This window comes from Carlito syrichta, unplaced genomic scaffold (genome assembly GCF_000164805.1).
Source record: "Carlito syrichta isolate Samal-C Ts95f unplaced genomic scaffold, Tarsius_syrichta-2.0.1 Scaffold145269, whole genome shotgun sequence".
Taxonomy (NCBI): Eukaryota; Metazoa; Chordata; class Mammalia; order Primates; family Tarsiidae; genus Carlito; species Carlito syrichta.
In genome coordinates, this window is record NW_007089365.1 from 183,727 (window position 1) to 204,941 (window position 21,215).

The 21,215-nt window shown below is 44.6% G+C and overlaps 1 protein-coding gene across 5 annotated transcripts in view; it reads right to left on the reverse strand.

Annotated features, from left to right (window-relative positions):
* Window positions 1–21,215, reverse strand: part of STX16 (syntaxin 16) — a 56,589-nt gene that overhangs the window by 19,808 nt on the left and 15,566 nt on the right. For 4 of the 5 annotated variants that reach the window (XM_008050388.2, XM_008050389.2, XM_021708738.1 and 1 more), the window contains 5 exons: window positions 19,959–20,121; window positions 18,844–18,935; window positions 18,176–18,319; window positions 16,568–16,648; window positions 11,246–14,215 (listed from right to left, as the gene is read on the reverse strand). In XM_008050388.2, coding sequence (XP_008048579.1) covers window positions 14,111–14,215; window positions 16,568–16,648; window positions 18,176–18,319; window positions 18,844–18,935; window positions 19,959–20,121 — 585 coding nt within the window. In that variant the 3' untranslated portion in view covers window positions 11,246–14,110. Of the gene's footprint in view, window positions 1–11,245; window positions 14,216–16,567; window positions 16,649–18,175; window positions 18,320–18,843; window positions 18,936–19,958; window positions 20,122–21,215 lie in introns of those variants that run through there. The other variant, XM_008050375.2, reaches the window with a different exon arrangement.

The following is a 21,215-nucleotide window of genomic DNA, read 5'->3' on the forward strand; positions in this document are numbered from 1 at the left end:
CGCGAAGCCGCTCCTGTCAGACCAGACCCTAGGCTGCCCAAGCAGGCCCTGGGCGGGCCCTGGGCCGCCGCTGGGGCCCCCACGGGAAACCTCCGGGCACGCCGCCCCCCCGCACCCCACTTCTGACCACCCCCATCTGCCAGGCTGGATTGGCTAGGTGATTCTTGGATTAGGGCCAGGTCCTGAGGGCCACCAAGGCCCTGCCGCCCTGCCCTCCTCATGGCCAGACATGGCTTCCAGGAAGGGCCCCACTCCCAACTCGCCTGGGCACCCCGGGCCCAACCTCAGGCCCTCTAGGCTGGCCTCAAGCGGGCCCCCAGAGGGCCCTGCACAGCGGGAATCCCCAGGGCAGGGCCACCTCCACTGCACCACACTCCTGTCCCCCCATCCGCCAGGCTGGATTGGTTAGGTGATTCTTGGATTGGGGACAGGTGCTGAGTGCCACCAAGGCCCTGCCCTCCACGATAGCCAGATGCGCTTCCGGAAGGGCCCCACTGGATCCAGCCCAGGCCCTCCCAAAGCCACTCCTGCCCGACCAGACCCTAGTCCGGCCCAAACAGCCCCCGAAAGGGCACTGGGCTGCTGCTGGGGCCCCCATAGGAACTCTGTGGGGCACGACCCCTCCACTGCACCACATTCCTGACTCCCATCCACCAGGCTGGATTGGTTAGGTGATCCTTGGATTGGGGCCAGGTCCTGAATGCCACCAAGGCCCTGTTGCCCTGCCCATCACATGGCCAGACATGGCTTCCAGAAAGGGCCCCACTCCCAACTTGCCTGGGCACTCTGGGTACAACCTCAGGCCTTCCTAGGCAGGCTCTAAGCAGGCCCCCAGAGGTTCCTGAGCAGCTGCAGGGTACCCCACAGGCAGGGCTGCCACTACTGCTCTCCACACCTAGCCCCCTACCTGTCAGGCTGGCTTGGCTGGGCGATTCTTGGATCCAGGCTGACTCCTGAGTGCTACTAGGGCCTCGCTGCTTGGCAAGGTGGGCAGAACATACATCAACAGCCACTTCCTCCCCACTGAATAATATAGGCTCCTTGACATTTACCAGACTCCCACTCTGCCAGGCCCTGTCCTGGATGTGAGAGGGGTGACAGGAACATGGGTTTCCAATAGGACAGCCTATTACAAATCCAGGGACTCCCTTGTGTGTGGCTGAGGTGGGCCTTCCCAGCCCACCCCTCTGCAGAAATCTAGCAACAGTCTGAGCAAGCTGCCCCTACTGCCTCCCACCCCATCAGGGAGAGCAGGAGACAAGGGAAATGAGATCGGGGAGGAGGGGCTGACCACCACCACTGCTTACTGGGAAGGAGAGGCCATCAGAGGGTGTGAGGGGCATATGACAGGGAAAGGGGGTTCATTGGATGGTGGATGTACCATTGGCAAGGTTCCTGGCTTCTGCTAAGCTCAGACCCCATTGAGGACACTCTTACCCAGGAGTCATTTAAAAATAAAGATCTGTGTCCCTGTACCACCCGCATCCTGGTCCTTTGCGTACCATCCCCTCAGTCACTTCCAGCTAGTACTACATGCCATCCCTCTTATTTTGAGTTACTTCTTCATTGTCAACTTTCAAACAAAAAATAGCAAAGCCACTCAATCCCTAGGGTGGCAATGGAAGCACGGACCTCCTGGCTCACCTTCCTGATTCGCTGACCTGCATCCTGCCCACAAGCCACAGCCTCACCTCCCCTGCCTACTTCCTCTGGGCCTCCTCCTCACCCCCATCTCTGGGCCATGGTCCCTGCCATGGGGCAGACCCTCAGAAACACTCAGAGTTTAGAGTTTCAGCATCCTGAAGGCAGTTCTTTTCATCTTTTGTTTTTTTTTTCCTCCAGAGCCTGGCATGGAGCAGGCACTCAAATAATATCTGTTGGATGACTGAAAGGAATTCCTTTAAAACCCTTGGCTTTCTCAACATAAAGTCAACGCTAATTGGATCTTATTTTCTTCAAAAGATTTACAGCAGCTGAATGTTTTCACACATTGTAAAGGGTACTAAGAGTGTGTATGAAGATCTATCACTCTTTCTTCTGTTTGCAAATACATTGCAGAAAGACACAGGGCGGGGGGGGGGGGCGCTGAGACAGCTGGGGGTGGGGGGGTCTTTCGAGAGGTTAAGAGACAGAGGCTGTACCCTGATGGCTGAAATAGAACTTTCACAGGCGAAAGGGGTCAGGGGTCAGCATTCTACAAGGGAGAAGTCCCAGGAGAAAACATGGACACAGAGTGTGTCTAAGAAGCTCTGAAACCAGTTTGGCTAGAACAGAGGTTTCCTGCGGAGCAGGAGTGGGTGAGGGGTGAGGTGGGGAGTCTTTAGTTCACTCCACAGACTATTGCAAACTGAAGAGGGATCCAAGGAGCATTTCAGAAAGCCAGATCTAGCAGTTTTGTGTACAGGGAGTTGGAAGACGAGAGAAATTGCCAGTGAAGAGGTCATTTTGGAGATTTTTAACTTTTAGAATTCTTCCATATTTAAGAATAGACTGGACAACCCCGACAGCCCCGAGAAAGGATGAACAAGCTGATTCAATTCAACCAACATTTATTGAGCACTTATTACACACAAAGCAAGAGAAAATGCTAGATGCTTGTTGAAAGCAAATACTGGTGATCCTGGTCTTCAGCCACCCCTGAATCAAAGACATCCAAACTAAACAGAACACTAAGGAATTATTCCACTTCAGATGCCTGCCAATTTCCTCAAGATGCAGCTTGTGACCGATACAAGTATATTCCAGAAAAGTACTTTCTCCTTTTCACTTTACAGACTTTAACATAAATAAGACAGACAGCACTTTGTTTAGACAAATTCTTATGAAGGTATTAATCCACGGCTTAGTATATATTTCACTGTCAATGAAAAATTCACCTCTATTTAATTTTCTTTACAAAATGAAAATTTAAAACAAATTACCAGATTTTTAATGCAACCCAAGAAGCAATTTATGCTTTTGATGACTTGAGACCCATTCCACATTCAACTGGGTGTTCAGACTTGGCTTAAAAGTTGAAGAAGGTTCATGACAACTTGGTGAGACTACGTCTCTACAATTACTCAAAAAATTAGCCAGGAATGGTGGTGCTACAGGAAGGCTGAGGCAGAAGGATCACCTGAGCCCAGCAGGTCAAGGTTGCAGTGGCCATGAGCAGCGTGCCACTGCACTCCGGCCTGGGTGACAGAGTGAGACTCTGGTTCAAAGAAAAAAAAAAAAGTTGAAGAAAAGATTAAAAACGTCTGGAAGAAATGAGAATAAAGTTCCCAGGACTTATTAGCAAGTTTTTTGGTGCAGTTCACATTCCTGAAACTATACCATGGCAGATGGTTCTAGGTGTCTGAAATGTGCATTTATATGTTAATGTCACGTCAGAGTTCACCGGTTTAAAGTCTCCTAATGCCTGTTTATTCTCAGCTGATCTCCACAAGTCTCCCAGATCCCATTACATCTGATATTTTGAAGGAACTTTCATTTTCTTGGTGTCCTTGCTTCATGCTTTCTGGAGTTTTCATTAATTCCTTCCTTCCTTCATTCATTCCACATACATTTATTGAACATCAGTTCTGAAAGGCTCCAGGACCTGTCAGCCTTTGGGGATGCAATGGCGTGAGTGTGGGGGGCGGGGGGGGGGGAGGAGGGAGAAGGAAGGGGCAGCCAGTATAGCAGTAAAATCCTGAGATCGCATCACTGGGAGAAGAGGCAGGGACAGTTCCTTGGACTAGGATGAGACCTCTGAGTTGGGTCTTGAGGGGTGGGTTGATGTGTGTCAGGCAGTCTGATACTTGACCAAGGAACTACTCACACAAGGACTAAGGGACACACCCCACTCCAGCATCGGCAAAGGCTCGTGTGACTGGACATGAAGTGTGCAGAAGATGCACCCTGAGTCACAGAGTTTGGACTAGATCTTGTGGGACACTGAAAGCCACTGGAAGTGCCCCATCAGGTGTAAGGTTAAATACAGGCGGGGCTCCGTCCTGGTTGAGAATGACCGTGTTCCGTGAGCCCAGGAGAAGCAGGGGCTCAGATCTAGGGACCCCCTCCACGACACCATCCTGGAACGGCTGGCCTAGAAGGGAGCCCTCAGCCAACAGATAACAAGTTACCCGCACCACCTCCCCGAACATCACCCTGTGCTGTGGGGGTTCCTGCCTTCCCTCACCACTCCCTAAGTGCTTCAGTTACCTTTTCTAACTTGTGCACCACACACACCCCCTAGATTTGCACTAAATGTTCCCTGAAGGAAGAAGAGCTCATTTGTTCCCTGAAGGAAGGAAGAGCTCATTGCCATGAAAAGCACATTCCTCTAGAACTCTTCTGAAAAATTCCTTAGCTTGTGGAAAAGATGATAAACAAGTATAATGAACACTTGTACAACCTTCACCTAGATTTGTACATATATATACACAGTTATACAGAGGATGCCAAAAAAAAGTACACACACTTCAAGAAAGAAAAAAACTGCACTAAAACTGCAATACTCAATATATACCAATAACAAAAGATGAATATGTCATGTTTGACTTGAGCAATTACAAGAGGTACTCAAAGTGGGTTACCATCAGCATCCAGACACTTCTGATTAAGCAAACTAAAAGTAATACACAGATAACATCTCTTAAAATCTGTATACATTTTTTGGCATCCCTGGTATATATTTATATGCACAGGCATACCTTGGAGATATTTGGTTTTGGTTATAGACCACCACAATACAGTAAAGTATGCCAGTGTGTGTGTGTATGCTTTTTTTTTGGCATCCTCTGTATAAGTGTAAATATATGTACAAATTTAGGTGAAGATTGTACAAGTGTTCATTATACTCGTTTATCATCTTTTCCACAAGCTAAGGAATTTTCCAGAAAAGTTCTAGAGGAATGTGCTTTTCATGGCAATGAGTTCTTTCTTCCTTCAGGGAACAAATGAGCTCTTACTTGAGTAACATATATGTACGTATATACATATGTGTGCACATATTTTTTTTGTGTACCATTTACAGTAAGCTGCACACACGTACCCCTACCTCCGTGTTGTCTCTCTCAAGAACAAAGGCACCAGCCACATAATCACAGTGACATCCTGATCATACTCATGGAAACCTGACACTGAAACAATGCTATTATCTAGTGTACAGTTTACACTGAAATTTTGTTAACAGTTCCCATGTCCTTCATGGCTTTTTCATTTCAAATCCAGAATCCAAATAAGGATCAGGCATTGCGTTTGGTTGTCAAGCCTCTCTGGTCGCCTTTAATCCAGAACAATCCCTGCCTTTGTCTTTCATGACATTGACATGTCCTGGGGAAGGTCTCACAGTCTGGATTCGACTGTTTCCTTGTGATTCGATTTGGGTTAAACGTTTTGGCAGAAATACACGCTGTGGCTCCTGCTGCCCCTCCATGGAGGGCACATCACCTCAGTGTCCCCCATCACTGGGCAGATGATGCTTTTCATGGTGAAAGTACATTTCCCCTCTTATACCTGATAGAATTAAAATAAACTCCCTCTTTATCCCCATGGAATGACACCGTGAGACTACTAGGATGTTCGGGTTTCCACCAACCTCTTCTCCAATGTCTTGAGTATCCAAAATTTCTGCCTGAATCAAGCACAGGCTGTAGGGTGGTGATGCCCTAGATCTGTTGTCCCTCCCCTGGTATTCCTGAGGCACCTGCCCCTCTCCCCAGGACTGGCGATGTAACTGGTGCAGTCCAGCGCAAAATGAAAATGCGGAGCCTCCTTTTAAAAAATTGGCATTAAGATGGAACAGCAGAGCCGTGGACTGGGCACAGGGCCCATGGTTGCCGTGGCTGTGCACCCACGAAGCCAGCCCTGCCCCTGTGTGCATTGCTGCTCCAAGTGTCCCTGCTCAGGCTGACGAGAGCCCCAGCAGGCCGGCTCCCATCTTTCAGACACGTTCCCATCAATGTTTGAGGACTTTTGTCCTTTCTAGAACAATAAGATGATTCTCGGGCTCATTTTGTTCCTTCCTTGCCCTGAATTAGAGCCAGCTATTTCTCTGAGGATCCCTGGTTCTTTTTAGCACAGGGAATGGCTGGTTAGAAACCAAGAGCTTCATATGGAGAAGCCCAGCTTGGGTGCTGGGCATACTCCCTGCTCCCGGGTGTCGGCTGCTTCTGATCTCCCAGATCTGGTTTATTTAGTATCATGAGGTCACACTGATGGCTCCATTCAAATCCCAGAGCACGGGGTTCCTCTTCATGGCCCACCTTCCATATGTATCTCAACCCCATGGAGAGGACCCTGTCCCCAACCTCCTCACATGGAGACTCACTTTCTGTTTCCTACGACCCTCACCAGCAGCCTCCACTCCCGCAAAAAAACAACAACACCACGCTCAACTGCTTTATTCTTTTTTGTACTTAAGAGTGTATCCCACTGCTCTATTCATTATTCATTATATATTAATATAGCAGTGTATCCCACTGCTATATTGGTATTTGTGTGGCTTTTCGATTTGATGTACATTTAGCTTCCTACATCTGTTTGGATTTAATAGGATTTGCTGTGTTCATTCTTTTTGTATTTTTTTTTTTGGATGACATAAAATATTTTGTATAGTTCAAAAGTCCAGACTGTACAAAGGTAGTTCCCAAGAAATCCCTAATCCCATCCCTGCCCCTTACCCTCTTCCCACTTATCCCTCAGAGGTGACATTTTTACTTCTATTGGTCACCATTTGTATTAGCTTTTGGCTTATCTTTACTATTTCTATTTTGAAAAAAAAAATCAAATTACATATATTCATGAATCTCACACAAAAGGGAGCAGACTGCATGTCATCTGTTGCACTTTGCCGGAAAAGCACATTATGCAGCCTCACCTGCAAGCACTGTCTTTACTTTCCGGTATCAGCGGGATGAGATAATGTTAATAAAAACATGCTAACAGAGCCACTTGTTAACAACAAAAAAAGTGATCCTTCCAGTGTCCGTTTTTAGAACTTTTCGAAAAAATGAGGGGCTGAGCCAGGTGCTCTCCCAGGCTCCTTGCTGTTCCAGTGGGCTAAATGATCCTCCCAGGAAGGGCACAGTGGAAGATAGCAATAACCCTCCTGTCTTGGGAACTAAATTCCTATTTATTTCGAACTCCAGTAAAATTACGTTTGTTGCTGCAAAAGTTTTCAAGGGCATGTTGGAGACCTGGCATCTTGGGATGGGGGGCTGCCGGAAGGAAGAGAGAAATCATTAACAGACCAGATGTGGCTCCACATTCCTTGAAGCAAACTCAACATAAAGGAATGGAGGCTTACAGAAAAGTAAAATGAAGGGACAAGTGTTTATTCTGATCAAGAAATCTTTCTTTAGGAAAAGCTTCACTGACAGGACCCTGTAAATAGTATGTTTCTCTAGTGGATTGAAAAGAATTCCATCTTCAAAAACCTGAGTCACATTTTTTCCCCAGAAACACCCTTTTGTTTATTACCCATCTATCTGTAGTATCAGAATGCAGACCTTTAAAAAAGTAAAAAGGAATCATAAATCTGTTGTTGAGGACTTTGGCAGCCGAAGAGTATGAGGAAAGGGTGGGAAGGAAAAACAAACAAGAAATTGTTAGCATTTTTTTTCAAGAACAGTAAGGAGGAAATTCAATTTTTTTCTCACTAAATCTGAAAGGTTCCATATTTTGGGCTGGTTCACAGTAATGCATGGAAAGTGCTGAAATGTTCCAAATTTACTTATATTATGATGCAGGTTAAAATGCTAAATTTGAAATAAGATCACTTATCTGTTCTTAGTGATTTATAAAACCCTGGTGACATTATAACCCAAACAGAGTAAAAAGCATTCCAGTCAGGTTCATGGTTTTCCTAACATCTTCATAAATTCAGTAATACTTAAACATTACCTATGAGAACCATAAAAAGACATTTTGAACTCTTTTTCTTAACATGCCAGGAATACATAGTAAATACACACTATAAAGTACAATTTTAACAACAGGATTTGTTACATTATCAACTCAGTAGCGTGGGAAACCAAGTCATGTATATATCTTTTTTCTCCCCTTTAAATGAGAGGTTTCTTTCCATTTCCCATTACTCTTGGTGCCACAGAAAAGAGGGGCTGAAGGGTAGAGCAGGACACAGCTGTCTGTTGAGACCTCTGAGGGGGGGGGTTAGGGATCTAAGGGGAAGAGGTGCACGGCTGGCAGCCAGCTTAGGAACTCCCCACGTAAGGGTCCAGGCTCTGCCGGCGTATCTGCATAGTTGCTGGGATGTGGGTCGCTCACCATGTGAAAAGATACAAAATGTATGTCTCCACGAGGCACAATGTCAGTGCTGGAGTTCTGTGTAAATTTAATTATTAGCATGAACTGAAGGTACTGTCATTGTTTAACTCGTCCGACCTTTTAAATGAATAACCAACCTTGAGGCTTAATTGGATTTTTAAAAAATCCATTTCTAGCCATTGCCTAGTGTTGAAATGAAGTGCTGCATTCTCAGGCAATTGTAAAATCAGTTTTGCGCAAGATCATTTTTTATTATTTACAACTTTAAGACGACATTATCCATCTCAGGAAGCATTTTACGCACACGTATGCCTTCTGTAAACAACCACAAACATCCACGTATGTACACAGAGGCACGTCACAGAAGAATCATGGTTTTCCGTCCCACAGCAGGCTGACTCATCAGCAACCTCCTCACACCAATTACACGAAAACTCGAGCTGGGCATAATGACAGACCACTGTTTGCAAATCTCTCAGCCTCAGCCAGTCTCATCTTTGTAATAAGAAAAAAAATCCTTGAGGAAGCTTTTTACCAAATCACATTTTGACCATTAAATCTTTCTTGAAGAAGGTCATTTATTTTTATGGAAAGAAATGAACAATTAAAATGGCATAAGCAGAAATAGTCCTGGTCTGGAAATCAGAAAGTTGATGATTCTGGTTCTAGCCTGTGACCTTGGCGCACTCTTACGTGGGTCTCAGTTTCCCCATCAGGAACAAGGGGAGGCAGGGATGAGGTGAGATGTTCTCTCTCCCCTCCAAGTTGATAAAAATGGAGGTCTAATATGGTGTCCTGGGTCAGAACACCAAGTTAAAAAAGAAAAAAACACTTGAGTCCCTCAGCATTGCCTCTGAGAAAAAGACCAAATGATGCAAGCCAGGACCTTTTGCTTCCCTTACAACATCTATAAAATGAAAGCAGTGGTGATTACTAATGGCAGAATTTGGATGGTTAGCTAAACGCAATTACAGAACTACAGTTGACAAACAGAAAATGCTCAACCCAGTGGTCTATTTTAACTGAGCCCAACTGAAATATGCACTGTGTTGAACAGGGCCTCATTTAAATGGTCTGTTTTAGCCAGATCACAGAGCTCACGTGGCCAACCACACCATTATCCCTTGGCATTCAGGACAGTCCAGGGAGCTAATTTGGACAATTGGACAAATGATTATTTTCTTTTGCCTCAATTGACCAGACAATTGTGCACAAGTCTTTGCCATTTGACCCTGTGGAATGTCCCTTTGTGTAGCAAGAGAACCCAGTTGTAGACGGGTACAATGACATCCATCTGAGGTGGCATGGAATTGGGGACAAGATACACACAGATGACGCCCACTGTCTAACTCTCAGAAACACTTCCGGGGGAGCTGCAAGTCTCTGCATGCTCATCCAGGGCCCTCACTAGTTCATTCTAATGCCAGCCACTTAGAAGGAGGTTGTTTCCCCTCCGTTTCAAAACAGAATTAAAATTCTGGGAAGAAATGAAAATTTATCATAACTAATAAATGAATTAGAACCACGAAGAAGCAGGAAACTCTCAGCGCTAACCTGCCTTCCCTACACCTAACTCATGGGCATCTATCTCTTCTGGGAAAAGGTCTCTCCACGTGGTCCCCTCACAGTCTGACTCGAATAAGGAAGATCATTATCAGGGCAGCATGTAGAGTCTATGCTGTCCTGTTACATTCAGATATAAGTTGTGCTGGCCTAGGCGATGTGTTCAGCTGTGGCTGTGCAACAATGGCAAGCAGACCAGAAGTCTGGAATGCTCCAACTTTGGGTTAGGATCAGACGTCTCATAGGATGTCTGCTAAGTTCACCAGAGAAATTCTACATCCAGGCTGTTTTCCTATAGCCAAGGTGAGCATTCAGTGGGGACACCCAGATTCCCAGCCTCTAGGCAAGTCACACCTCCAGTACGGGGTCCGAGTCTTGGCAGTGCTCTGTCAACAGCAATGTTTCAGATTATATCAGCATATCCTTGAAGCGTCATTTTTTGTCAGGAACATAACCCTAGAGGTCACCAACCAGGAATTGCACACACCCGGAGCCCACACATGCACACATGTGTTGCCACCTTGACACAGTCCCTTTCAGGATGGAGAACTTTTAAAATGTTATCGCCGCTGATCAGAATGTTCTTGAACTCTATGGCAAATGCCTTTTCTTTGAGAGTGAATAGGACTCCTAGACAGAGCCAATGGCTGATAAGCTAGTTGGGGAAATGTAATTTCTAGTTGAAAAGCAAGCGAGAGCACGGCAAAGAGGGGCTGCTTTGGCAAGGTTTGTTGATAGACTCTGAAGAGCATCGCTGTGAGCAACAGCGCATCTCAGGGCGAGACTCACAGTGAGCCAAGACTATGCAGAATGACAACTGATATCTTCCTATGTAGAGACTTGGGTATTTAAGAAAAAAAAAAAAAAAACACAAGTCCATCATGGCTCCATGACTACAACTCCCACCAGGCCCATGCATACATAAGAATCAAGCTGTGTGACCCTGGCTATCCTGGCCTTTGGGAAGGACCCTGGGATGCGACACATTACGGGGAAACACAGTCTTGGTTTTGAGTTCAACTGTAAACCCCATTCCTGAAGTTTTTGGTGTAGCAGGAAACACTCAGTCATTAGGAAAGTCAAGTCTCTGGAGTCTGTATGCAAGAAATGCTTCTTAACAAAGTACCTGACAGCTTTATCTGAAGATTTCCAAATGTTTCTTGGCATGTATATAAAGCATATGTTTTTATAGGAAAAATACCTGCCTTTTAGGTAGCTTTCCTTTTTTTATACTGGATAGCAAATAGATTGGTCCCTCAGAAAACATCCATCAGATAGATCGACTTTCAGAAACCGAGCAGAGGCCTCAGGCACAAGACAGATAGTCATTGGTTCAAAGGGTCCCAAACCTGGCCAGGTCCCCCCAACACACACGCATTGGAAGGAAACACGAGCCATTGTTAAAATTAATACTAGGATTGCAGGATGTTCTTTAATCTGCATGATTGCTTTATTGTACAAAAAGTTTCCAGTAACAGTAAATTAGTTTTAAAAAAGGACAAAAAAAAGTCATTTTGGATAGAAGCGCTCTACTAATTGCTTTATTTAAGCATACAAGAAAAAAAGCCTTATCTGACCAATTAGGTTGGAAGGGTTTTATTACCTTAAGAAGCCATTAGCTAGGATAAAACACTGAAAGCACTTGTGTCAAAACAAATAAATAATGCTCTCTCAATTAGCAGAGAAAGCGGTAAATCCGTTAAATTAGAGACACACACTGCTTCACATGGCAGAGCCCAGCCAGCACCACCACCCCCAAAGCGAACAAAACAAGAGACAGCAGTTTTCAGTTATGATCTCAGGAAAGATCAGGAGCATGAGAGAACCAGCGGTAAACATTTCTGCTTCCCTCCCACCCCCCTCAGCTAGAGCCAGCCAGGGCACCTGGAGGCTGAGTTCTGGGTGCCCTCTGAGGGCACAACCCAGGCCAGGGGAGACCAGACTGGGTGATCATTACCTCCATGGTCCAACAGAGAGGCTGGAAGGGTATGGCATGCCCACAGATGGTGGCTGGCACCTGACCACGGAGTCCATCGCATTCGGAGGGAAAGAAAACCTGAGGCACCAGAATATCATTGTTTTTTCTTCTCCAAATGCTACTGATCTTCCCTCAGGTACAGGCTCAACAGAAAAAGACAGTGGTTTGAGAAGCCAACAAGTCACACCTGGGTTTGGGCTCTGGGGCCAGCTCCAGGCCGGTCTGTTGGTTTCCTTCCAGTCACACAGCCCATAGCAGGACTTCAGCTGGCCTTGGGCTGGCTTCAGGCAGAATGGGGTCATTCCCCATCCCCACATGACAGCCTTAAAACAATTGCTAATCAGATTCATTATTTTACCCAAATGGGTTGAGGAAACAAAAACCAACCCTAATCACTCTGTTTGTGAAAATAAATATAAATAAATGGTGATCCTTTCTTAAAGGGTCACTTTCCTTCAAGGGTATGACTCAGCATTTAAAAACGCTCCAACACAAGTACAGTGTTGCCACCATAGACTACTGTTGAGGCAAGCCCCCAAGGTTGAACATCCCCACCCCTAAGAGCAGCAGGTCTGCCTGGAACACTCTGACCAGGGCTAACATTGACTGAGACTGCAGGACCCTCCGGGGATCCTCAGGATTGCGGTGGCCCCACACTCAGGTGACTGAGGAGGCACTGGGCCTTATTCCCTGACCACCTCTCCTAATGTGTTTCTCAGGGAATAGCATGCTACTTCCTGAAATGCAAGGGCCACCTTCATTTCACTTTGCAGTTTCACCAGAAATAAATCCAGTGGCTGCCTGGAGGCAGCAACAGCTTAGGAAGGGAAGGCTAGGGCTTGGGGGTCAAGCCCATAATGTGTTTGGACAACCTGAATCTCTGGCCTCAAGTTTACATTTCTGGAAACAACTTCAAAGTCAATTCTATAAAAGGGACATTTTATGTGACTGGTCCAAACAAAACGTAACGCATTTAATGACGTCATGTTCTTCTTAAACTTTTTAAGAGAAGCAAAAACAACGGAAAAGTCATAAAAAATTACACAAAGACCAAGAAGACTATACTGGTGTCAATCAAAACAAGGCCAATAAAACATAAACAATTTCAGTTTTCAGAGTTATCACCACTTTCTACGTTATCCCACAGTGCCAGGAATAGATGCGAGCACCCTGTTGATAACAGGCAGGGAAGCAACACACCCTGCTTGGGCGAGCTATCCGCTCACGCACAAGGGTTCCCACGTCTAGACCGCCACAGTCCTTGGCAACATGCCTGCTTTCTGGGCATTGCTCAGTGGCCATGGAAGAGCCGATAAATCAAACCACTGGTGGAATATTTTACTTTGAAATGGAGTGATGTTTGGTTAATAATTTGAGACCCACTAATCCTAAATGGGGTGACCCATTTAAAATGGCCTCTGTGTAAATTCACAGTTCATTAAATGGAGTCTGGTTTGAACAGGTCATTATGTAGTTGGTATATAAGTAATGGATTGAGCAAGGATGGCTGGGGATATCCACTGGCTGAATCCGGTGACTTTCATGACACTGGCAAGTTTCCTTTTAATGTAAGGTTCATTCAAATCATCAACTTTTAAATTTAGGTGGTTTTGCTTAGTAACCCCTTTTGGTTTACAGTAGAAAATGCAGTGCAAACATTTCAAATGAGGAATATTCCATTTACAATTAATTTAAACTTATGAAGCTGTTTTAACTGGCCCATCTAAATGTGTTAATTAACATCAATGATGGTTCTTATTTTTCACACTTTGTTACTCTGATCATTAACAGTGATGGAAAAGCTAAATTAAGTTAATGGGGAATGGATTATAAATTCTTAAAGGACTTCTTAGTTTGTTTTCAACTGGAAAATATAGAGAGAAAGAGGAAGAGGCATTTTTGCCTCTACTCATAAATTTTTGGGACCAATTTCTTAAAAACCAGATGGTTTAAAAAATTTTTTTCCAAAAATTATTTGAACATGCTGCTCAGACATGACTGCTAAAAAAATAGCATATACACATCTAATACCGAACAGCTTCTACAGTGCCTGTAAACTTTCAATACATTTTCTCTTTCTAAAAAAAATATATATTATAACCGATCCCAGAACTCAACCTTTTTCTGCAGCAGTATCAAGGGTCCTTAAACTCTCAACAATGAAGGAAAAACAAAAGCTATCCCCCTCTCTTGAGCGCGACTGGGGGGAGTAGAGTCCGTGAAAGATCGCTGCCCGGTGCCCTCGGGTTCCAGGGCTGCAGCTCTGCACACCCGACGTCCACACGTGCGGCCCACACGAGCACCCAGGGCCACTTATCGAGACTTCACGCCGACGAGGACAACAATGAGGACAATGATGATGACAAATAATATTAAAATCACAAGCATCTTCCGATTCTTCTTCTGATACTGTTCTGCCTACAAAAAGAGGGGGGAAAGGTAGTCATTCTCCCCAAAATCCCAAGTCAAGTCTCGCTCATCTCTGATCTGGGGCTTCTGGATTTATCTGTGCACTAACTGGCATCTCTGTCATAAGCTGCGTTATTATAATCCCTCATCAATCCGAGCGAGTTCAGTCACTATTAGGGGACAGCACACAACCTAGCAGCTGTTTGTTTACCCTGGACTTAGGAATGAACTGGTCTGAATCTATCGTTAAAACAAAGGCTGACAGGAAAGTCACAGATGATGCTTCCAGATCCAGGTGATCCTGCCTCTCCCTACTTCACTCCCACGTATGTCACTATCCCTCCTGTAATACCTGCTTCTGGACAATGCTCCTTAAGGAATGCATACCACCCTCACTGAGAGAGAGACAGCTGGCAGGGATTACCACCAGCAGTAGGTAGGGAACGCATGGTCCCAAAGAGGACCATTTTCTACCTACCCTAACACTGGAAAAAAGAAAAAAAATCTCATCTTCTGAAATTAAAACAGGTACGTGTGCCCCATGGATGTCACATGCAGAAAGAATTCATCTGAGGCAAGGCCCCCGTGCTGACAGCAGAGGGACTTGCCCAGCTGGACCTGGGGTGAGTCCCCTCTATATCCCTTCACCTAAACTCGTACCCGGAAACTCGGCAGGACGTGGGAACCCCACCTCACCTGTGGTGCAGAAATGTCGAAGTGCCCCACATTGCTGGTAACAGACAGAACATGGAAAAAGGAAAGCTGCCAAGAGGTCTCTAAGCACAACAGGGGAGTGTGTACGGCCCTCTCACAGCCCTGCTGGAATGCCTCACCTGTCTCCACCACCCCTCAACAACCTTCTGACTGTGGGCTGATTTCCCAGTGAGCCTACACTCATCTGCCAGGAGACATCAGGACAGGGAAGACCCTGGAGAGACCGCTCAGTGTGAGCCACTCCCAGGGCTCAATCATCCTGAGCCCGGCCAATTGCCCAGCAAACGGCCAGCGTGGCTGGCATCACTGTGCCCTGCAGTAAGGCGGGCCCATGCCTACTTTAACACACGAGGGAAGCCAGAGCTGAATCACAGCCCTTAAAACCTCTCAAGATGATTTATAAAGCAGAGTCTAAAACAAAATATTTAGTTCCCACTAGATTTGTTCTTTCCTGCGGAGAAAGCTTTTCCTTCTGTGTTTTAAAGCATTTCACTAGTTTTTATTTAAGAAACTTCAAAACCAATGCATAATTCAGCAGTATATCAAAACCTGGGTGTTAGAGAGCGGGAAGCTGAAGTTCATTTTCACCTTTAATATACAGGGCTTAAAAAGATTCTGCATAGAAAAGCCTTCTCCTCCTCATCAGATGCTGGGGCCTCATTCTCACCTGACACGTGGCAACACACACAGAAAAGACAGCTACATTCTGGTCAGACTTGGGCAGGATCTGGCTTTCTGTAAACCAGATACTACTATTAGATGAGGCCATCTCTGGGCCAGGAAGCAACTGTCTTCAGAAAGAATGAAAGAGCAATGCATCAGAGAATTGGCTATGCTCACTATACGGCTAGAAATGCCAGTGGGTCTCAAAGATAAAATAAAATGAGTATATTATATTTGTGAAATATTCTTATATTCCTTCTAAAGAAAATATGTACCCAGAAAATATGAGAGCCACTCAGCAGTTTATGCATGTTTCTCATAACTGATTATAATATAGATTTCTAAGATGCTTTTCATCTATTTTTTAAAAAAGAAAGAAATTAACAAATATCATTTAAAAAATCCTCGAAATAGCTACCTTATTAGCAAAGAATAAAAGAGCTACTACCTTCACTTCAACAAACTTCTATTTCTCAAGGTAGTACAGATATGCTATGGTAATTAAAGAGAAAATTAGATTTTTATCTTTTCCAGAATGATCCTTCACCAGCAATTCATCAGAAATGTGTCACAATAAGAAAAGCCTGAGTCAGCAGCAACAAGCAGACCGATTTTTCAACACATATTTTAGCAAATGCCCATTCAATTGATTTCCTAAAACAAGAAGACTCAGAAAGGATGAAATATTTTCTAAAATGACGAAAACTCCAATCCCTTTTGACTTTACTGTCACAAAATAGAATTCCTAGCAATTTCTGAACGAGTATGAGGTACACCTGGAATCATCAACTGCAGTAAAGGCACTGCACACACCGGGGGCTTCAAATAAAATGATGTGTATATCTTTACACCACAGTATTCAGAGCTGAAAACATACACAAGAATGCTGTAGGCACTTATGATGAAAGAGAACCCTTTTATGAATTCTCAGTCTTTGATAATAGTTCCTAAAGTTCCCAACTATATTGAAAGACATGTTATTACCTTGTGAAGCTGTTTCAAGCCATCTTCGGTTTTGATACAGGACTGTTCAACATTATAGTCAATTCTATCCAGGACTGTACCCTGGGCAATAAATGACAGTTACAGACGATCAACAACTGCAACTGGGAAAATGGAACTTCAAAAATGAGATATGCAAATCACAGACATCATTGTCCAAGGGACTATTCTGCTTTCCATAACTATGTCATATAAGGGTACACCAAGAGCCCTGAAAACCCCGCAACAGTGGGCACCGGTGGCAGTGCTGTGTTTGGTGCCCTGAGGTCTACCTAAAGAAAGAACAACACTAATAGAGGCTTCCTTTTTGGATTTAGCCACTATAGAACATGGTACATTTGGACTTACTGGGGATTTAAGAAATATACAGTCCAGAGGAAACAGACTCTGAACAGTAGAGGGCTGGCCCCTGTGCCCTCTTGCTGCTCAAGTACCTGGAGTCAAGTAAGCAGGGGATGCCACTTAAACTTGGCCTGGTGATGACTAGACCTGCAAACTGATTATCATCTCTACAAATGGGTCAGAGCAGAGAGCAGCCAACTCCAATCACTACCTATAACTAAAATTTGGCCTCAAGGAGAACTGTTTAAATTGCTTAATCTCTTAGTTCACATAGGAAGAAGCGGACACTGGGCTATGAGGAAAAACAGGGCATGTATTGGAAACATGCTAGATGAGAAGAGATAGCAGTTCACCAGGAACCGCTGGAGTAATTAATGTAACTGGATCTTCCACAGCCTGAACACTCCATTCTGCAGCTGGTTTCAGGGGGATCAGGACCCAAATCCCTGCCGGCAAGATAATAAAATGCCCTAATCAGATTTTAACGGTGAACAACAATTGAATTCTACTTGAAAGCTAGTGGTTCCAATCGCCGTTACACAATAACCTGACAAAATTGGCAGGGAAATCTTATATATTATTAGAATTATTGCAGAGCTTGGTTAGAATCAACTAGGTCTCAAAATAGGGTGCTCATACATGCACCCTTGGGGCATAAGTGGAGAATATTAGAACTTCTAGTAATTTTTTTCTCTAAAAAAAGATTTATACTGTTTTTATAGGGAGCAACAGTGGTCTATGCATATAATCTATAAACACACAACGTATAGGCTGAATATTCCTTAACCAAAATGCTTGAGATCAAAAGTGTTTTGGATTTCAGATTTTAAAATATCTGCATATATATAATGAGATAAGAGCCACATCTAAACACAAAAACTTATTTATGCTTCATATACATCTTATACACATAGCCTGAAGGTGATTTTTAAAAAATAATTTTGTGCATAAAACAATGTTGACCGCAGCCTGTCATGTGAGGTCAGGCGTGGGATTTTCTACCTGTAGGGTCATGCTAGTGCTCAACACATTTTAGATTCTGGAGCATTTCTATTTTGTATTTTTGGATTAGGAGTACTCAACCTATCTATGTATATGTCTACACACAAAAGCGTACCACACACCCACACACACTTTGAGGGGACAGACTCCAATCTTTTTCTCTGAAAGGAGTATGGGATGAAAAAAATTTGGAGGACCAGAGAGTCCGGCAGAAAACCCATTGTCAAGGAAGGTCAGCTTACGTGCCTGTTCTACGATCATGGCTCCCAAGTCCCTAAATATCTCATTCAGGTCGGAGATCGACTGCACAATCTGGCGGATCTCCCTCTCCCGCTCTTCCACCGTCAGCGTGTTCTGCTGCACCAGCACCAGCTGGTCATCGGTAAAACCCTGGCAAAACAGCAGTACAGAATCTAGTGGTTAGATGTTTTTCCCTCTCAGGAAAGCTATGATGTACCAGTTTAGATATAATTTAAAGTACATGAATTCTGAAAATATTGCTATAAAGCACATAAACTAAGCACTTTTTTTTTTCTAACAGGAAAGATCCAAATTTCCCAAACCAGCAGGTGCTAAAGCACTGCAAGCCACAGCAGGGAACACAGGAGAAGCCACATCTGTGCTGGGCAAGGGCGGGGGAGCAACTCACAGGGCGGCCCGGCACTTCTCTGGGCTTTTCCCAAGAAAGCAGGGTGCACACTACTTTCCTGAAGTTCTGGGAAGCAAATTACAAGGTCTCCCTGTGGCCTTTAGAAAGAAAGTAGTAGTATGGCTGCTCTACCTGCTGCAAAAACTACTTGGTGGACACACAAGTCCACAGTGCTAGTTCATAGATGTGAGAGAAGTCGAGGTGTAGGAGAGAAGAACACAGAATGGAACTCGAGTGCCCAGCAGTCTGCAGCCCCTTCACATACCCGGTCATAAAGTGCATTGTCATCTCCATCATCCATTAGTGGTACTGACGTATCAAAAAAATGCTGGGATCTTTCTTCTCGGTTCTTCATACCTATCGTAAATAGGAATTCACTTTACTTGGACATGTAAACCATCCTGGTTATTGTTTTACCATTAAAAAGAGGAAATCTAGAGTAAAACTCAGCAGCCAAATGGACACAATCTTGGCAGCTACAGAGAAGCCTGTCTGTAAGATGGGTGGGGGGCAGTAAAGGAAAGGGTTCCAAGCCAACAACAACATGCAGGCATTTGGGATCATTCAAGACAAAGTCTCGCTGGAAATGTGCACGATTCACTTGATCCAAGACAAGAATGACATAGCCATCTGAGAATCTCCAAGCGAAGCAGAAACATTTCATCTAACTGCTGCTATATTTTTTAAAAATCAATGTTTCTTTCTAGAAGCATCTCTGGTAAGAATTCCAAATGCCCCTAATCAAATTTTAGAAGTAATAAAATTAAAATACAAATATGCCCATTGTCAGAGCAAGGGAGAACTGAGGCTTTTTTGGAGAATATGGGGACTTTACTGACTACAATGGCAACAAAGAAAAACCTAGTTTACAGGGTAATGAGAACACGGATAGAGCTGAAACTTGGCTTTGTACTACTTGGGAAGTAAAGGTCTGTGGAATAACTCAGTGGTGCCATCAGAGGAAGTGTGGGAGTTCCCCACTCTCAGGAAGTTCTCCCATACTCTCAGCACTCGTGTTGTTATGCACATAACTTTGTGTGACAACTGCTTTGCCTATTTAGGAGTGAACCCCAAGACCCTAACATCTAGAAAACAACAGATTGTACAGTGTGCTAGACTGACTTTCAAATGCTTTCAGCTTGACATCAGTTTCTTAGATGTGAGCTCTCTGGTACCCTCCCCAGCACCCCAGCTGGGCTTTCCTCCCAGGCCTGGATTCCTATGGGGAGGAGGCCTCCTTCCACTGTGCAAGGTGTGCCTGTGTGCAGAAACTACCATGACAGGTATGGGGCTAAATGGAAAACATTTGCAAAAAAGAAGCAAAGAAAACAGAAGGTGCTTTGCTTACTCAATCCCTTCACCAGGCCCGGGCGCACTCACGTTTGAGGTAGCCCGACTGTGCGTGCCGGAAGCTGGTGGAGAGCTCCTGCAGGGCCTGTGCCAGGGAGGCCACCACATTGCCCAGCAGCCGCCCCTCCTGCGTGGAGCAGGCCCGGGCACGGCTCGGCAGGGCCTGCACGGCACGCTGGCACCTGTGGAAGAGCTGGAGAACAGGCGAGGCTCAGGGCATGCCTGGGGGGACCCCCTTCCACCACCCCAAGCCCGAGGTTCACACAGGCTGGCTTGGAGATGTTGAGCTTCACACACACACACACACACACACACACACACACACACACACACACAAACAAAGGCATGACCAGATTTCAGCTCCCACTGTCAAGTGCTTGCTGTGTGCCAGTACTGCACACAGATCAGGCTATACTGGCTGAGTATCTCTTGTCTGAAATGCTTGAGACCGGAAGTGTTTCCGATTTCAGATTTTGGAATATTCACAGAATACACATCAGTTGAGCAACCCCAGCCCAAATATCTAAACTCCAAAATTCTCCAGTGAGCATTTCCTTTAAGTGTGACATAGTGCTCAAAAAGTTTCAAGTTTTGGAGTGTTATGGATTTCATATTTTTGAATTAGGGATGCTTTATCTGTATTATCGTATATCGCTATATGTTCTTCTTATTTAATCACGACAAGCATCTTAAGAGAAAGGTACTATTATTATTACTATTACCATTTTCCAGATGAGAAGGCTAGAGTCTGAGGGAGTAAATGAGAATGGTGCCACTGTTACATTGCTAATAACCAGGGTTCATTCCAATATGCCAGGGCTTTTCCCAAAGCACCACACTCCTCTGATAATTAGCACCCAGGAGACTTAAACAAATTAAAAATTTAAACACAAAGTTTAAATAAACACTTGTCTTAGTATTTAAAAATTAGTCAAGTTTAATATTTTACAAGAAATTTTTCTAGGATACTAAGTTTCTTTTCAATTATGAGGACTATAGTACATTTTTTTTTAGCATGCAGTAGAAATTATACACTTTTAAATCAAATGATTGAGCTTAGTAATGCTCTAAATTTAATTTTTATCTAATCAGTCCACAGTAGTATCTACCAACAATTGAAAAACAGTCTCACACCTCCAAGACATCATAGGCACCTAAGGGGATATTCGGGGGAACTAGGGGCCTCTTGAACTCCCTGTGAGAGCTTCAGGCCGGAAGTGAACTCTAGGAAACTGACCTGTCAGCTTTTGAGGATGTGGGAGAGGCCCAGCAGCTCCCCCCAGGACA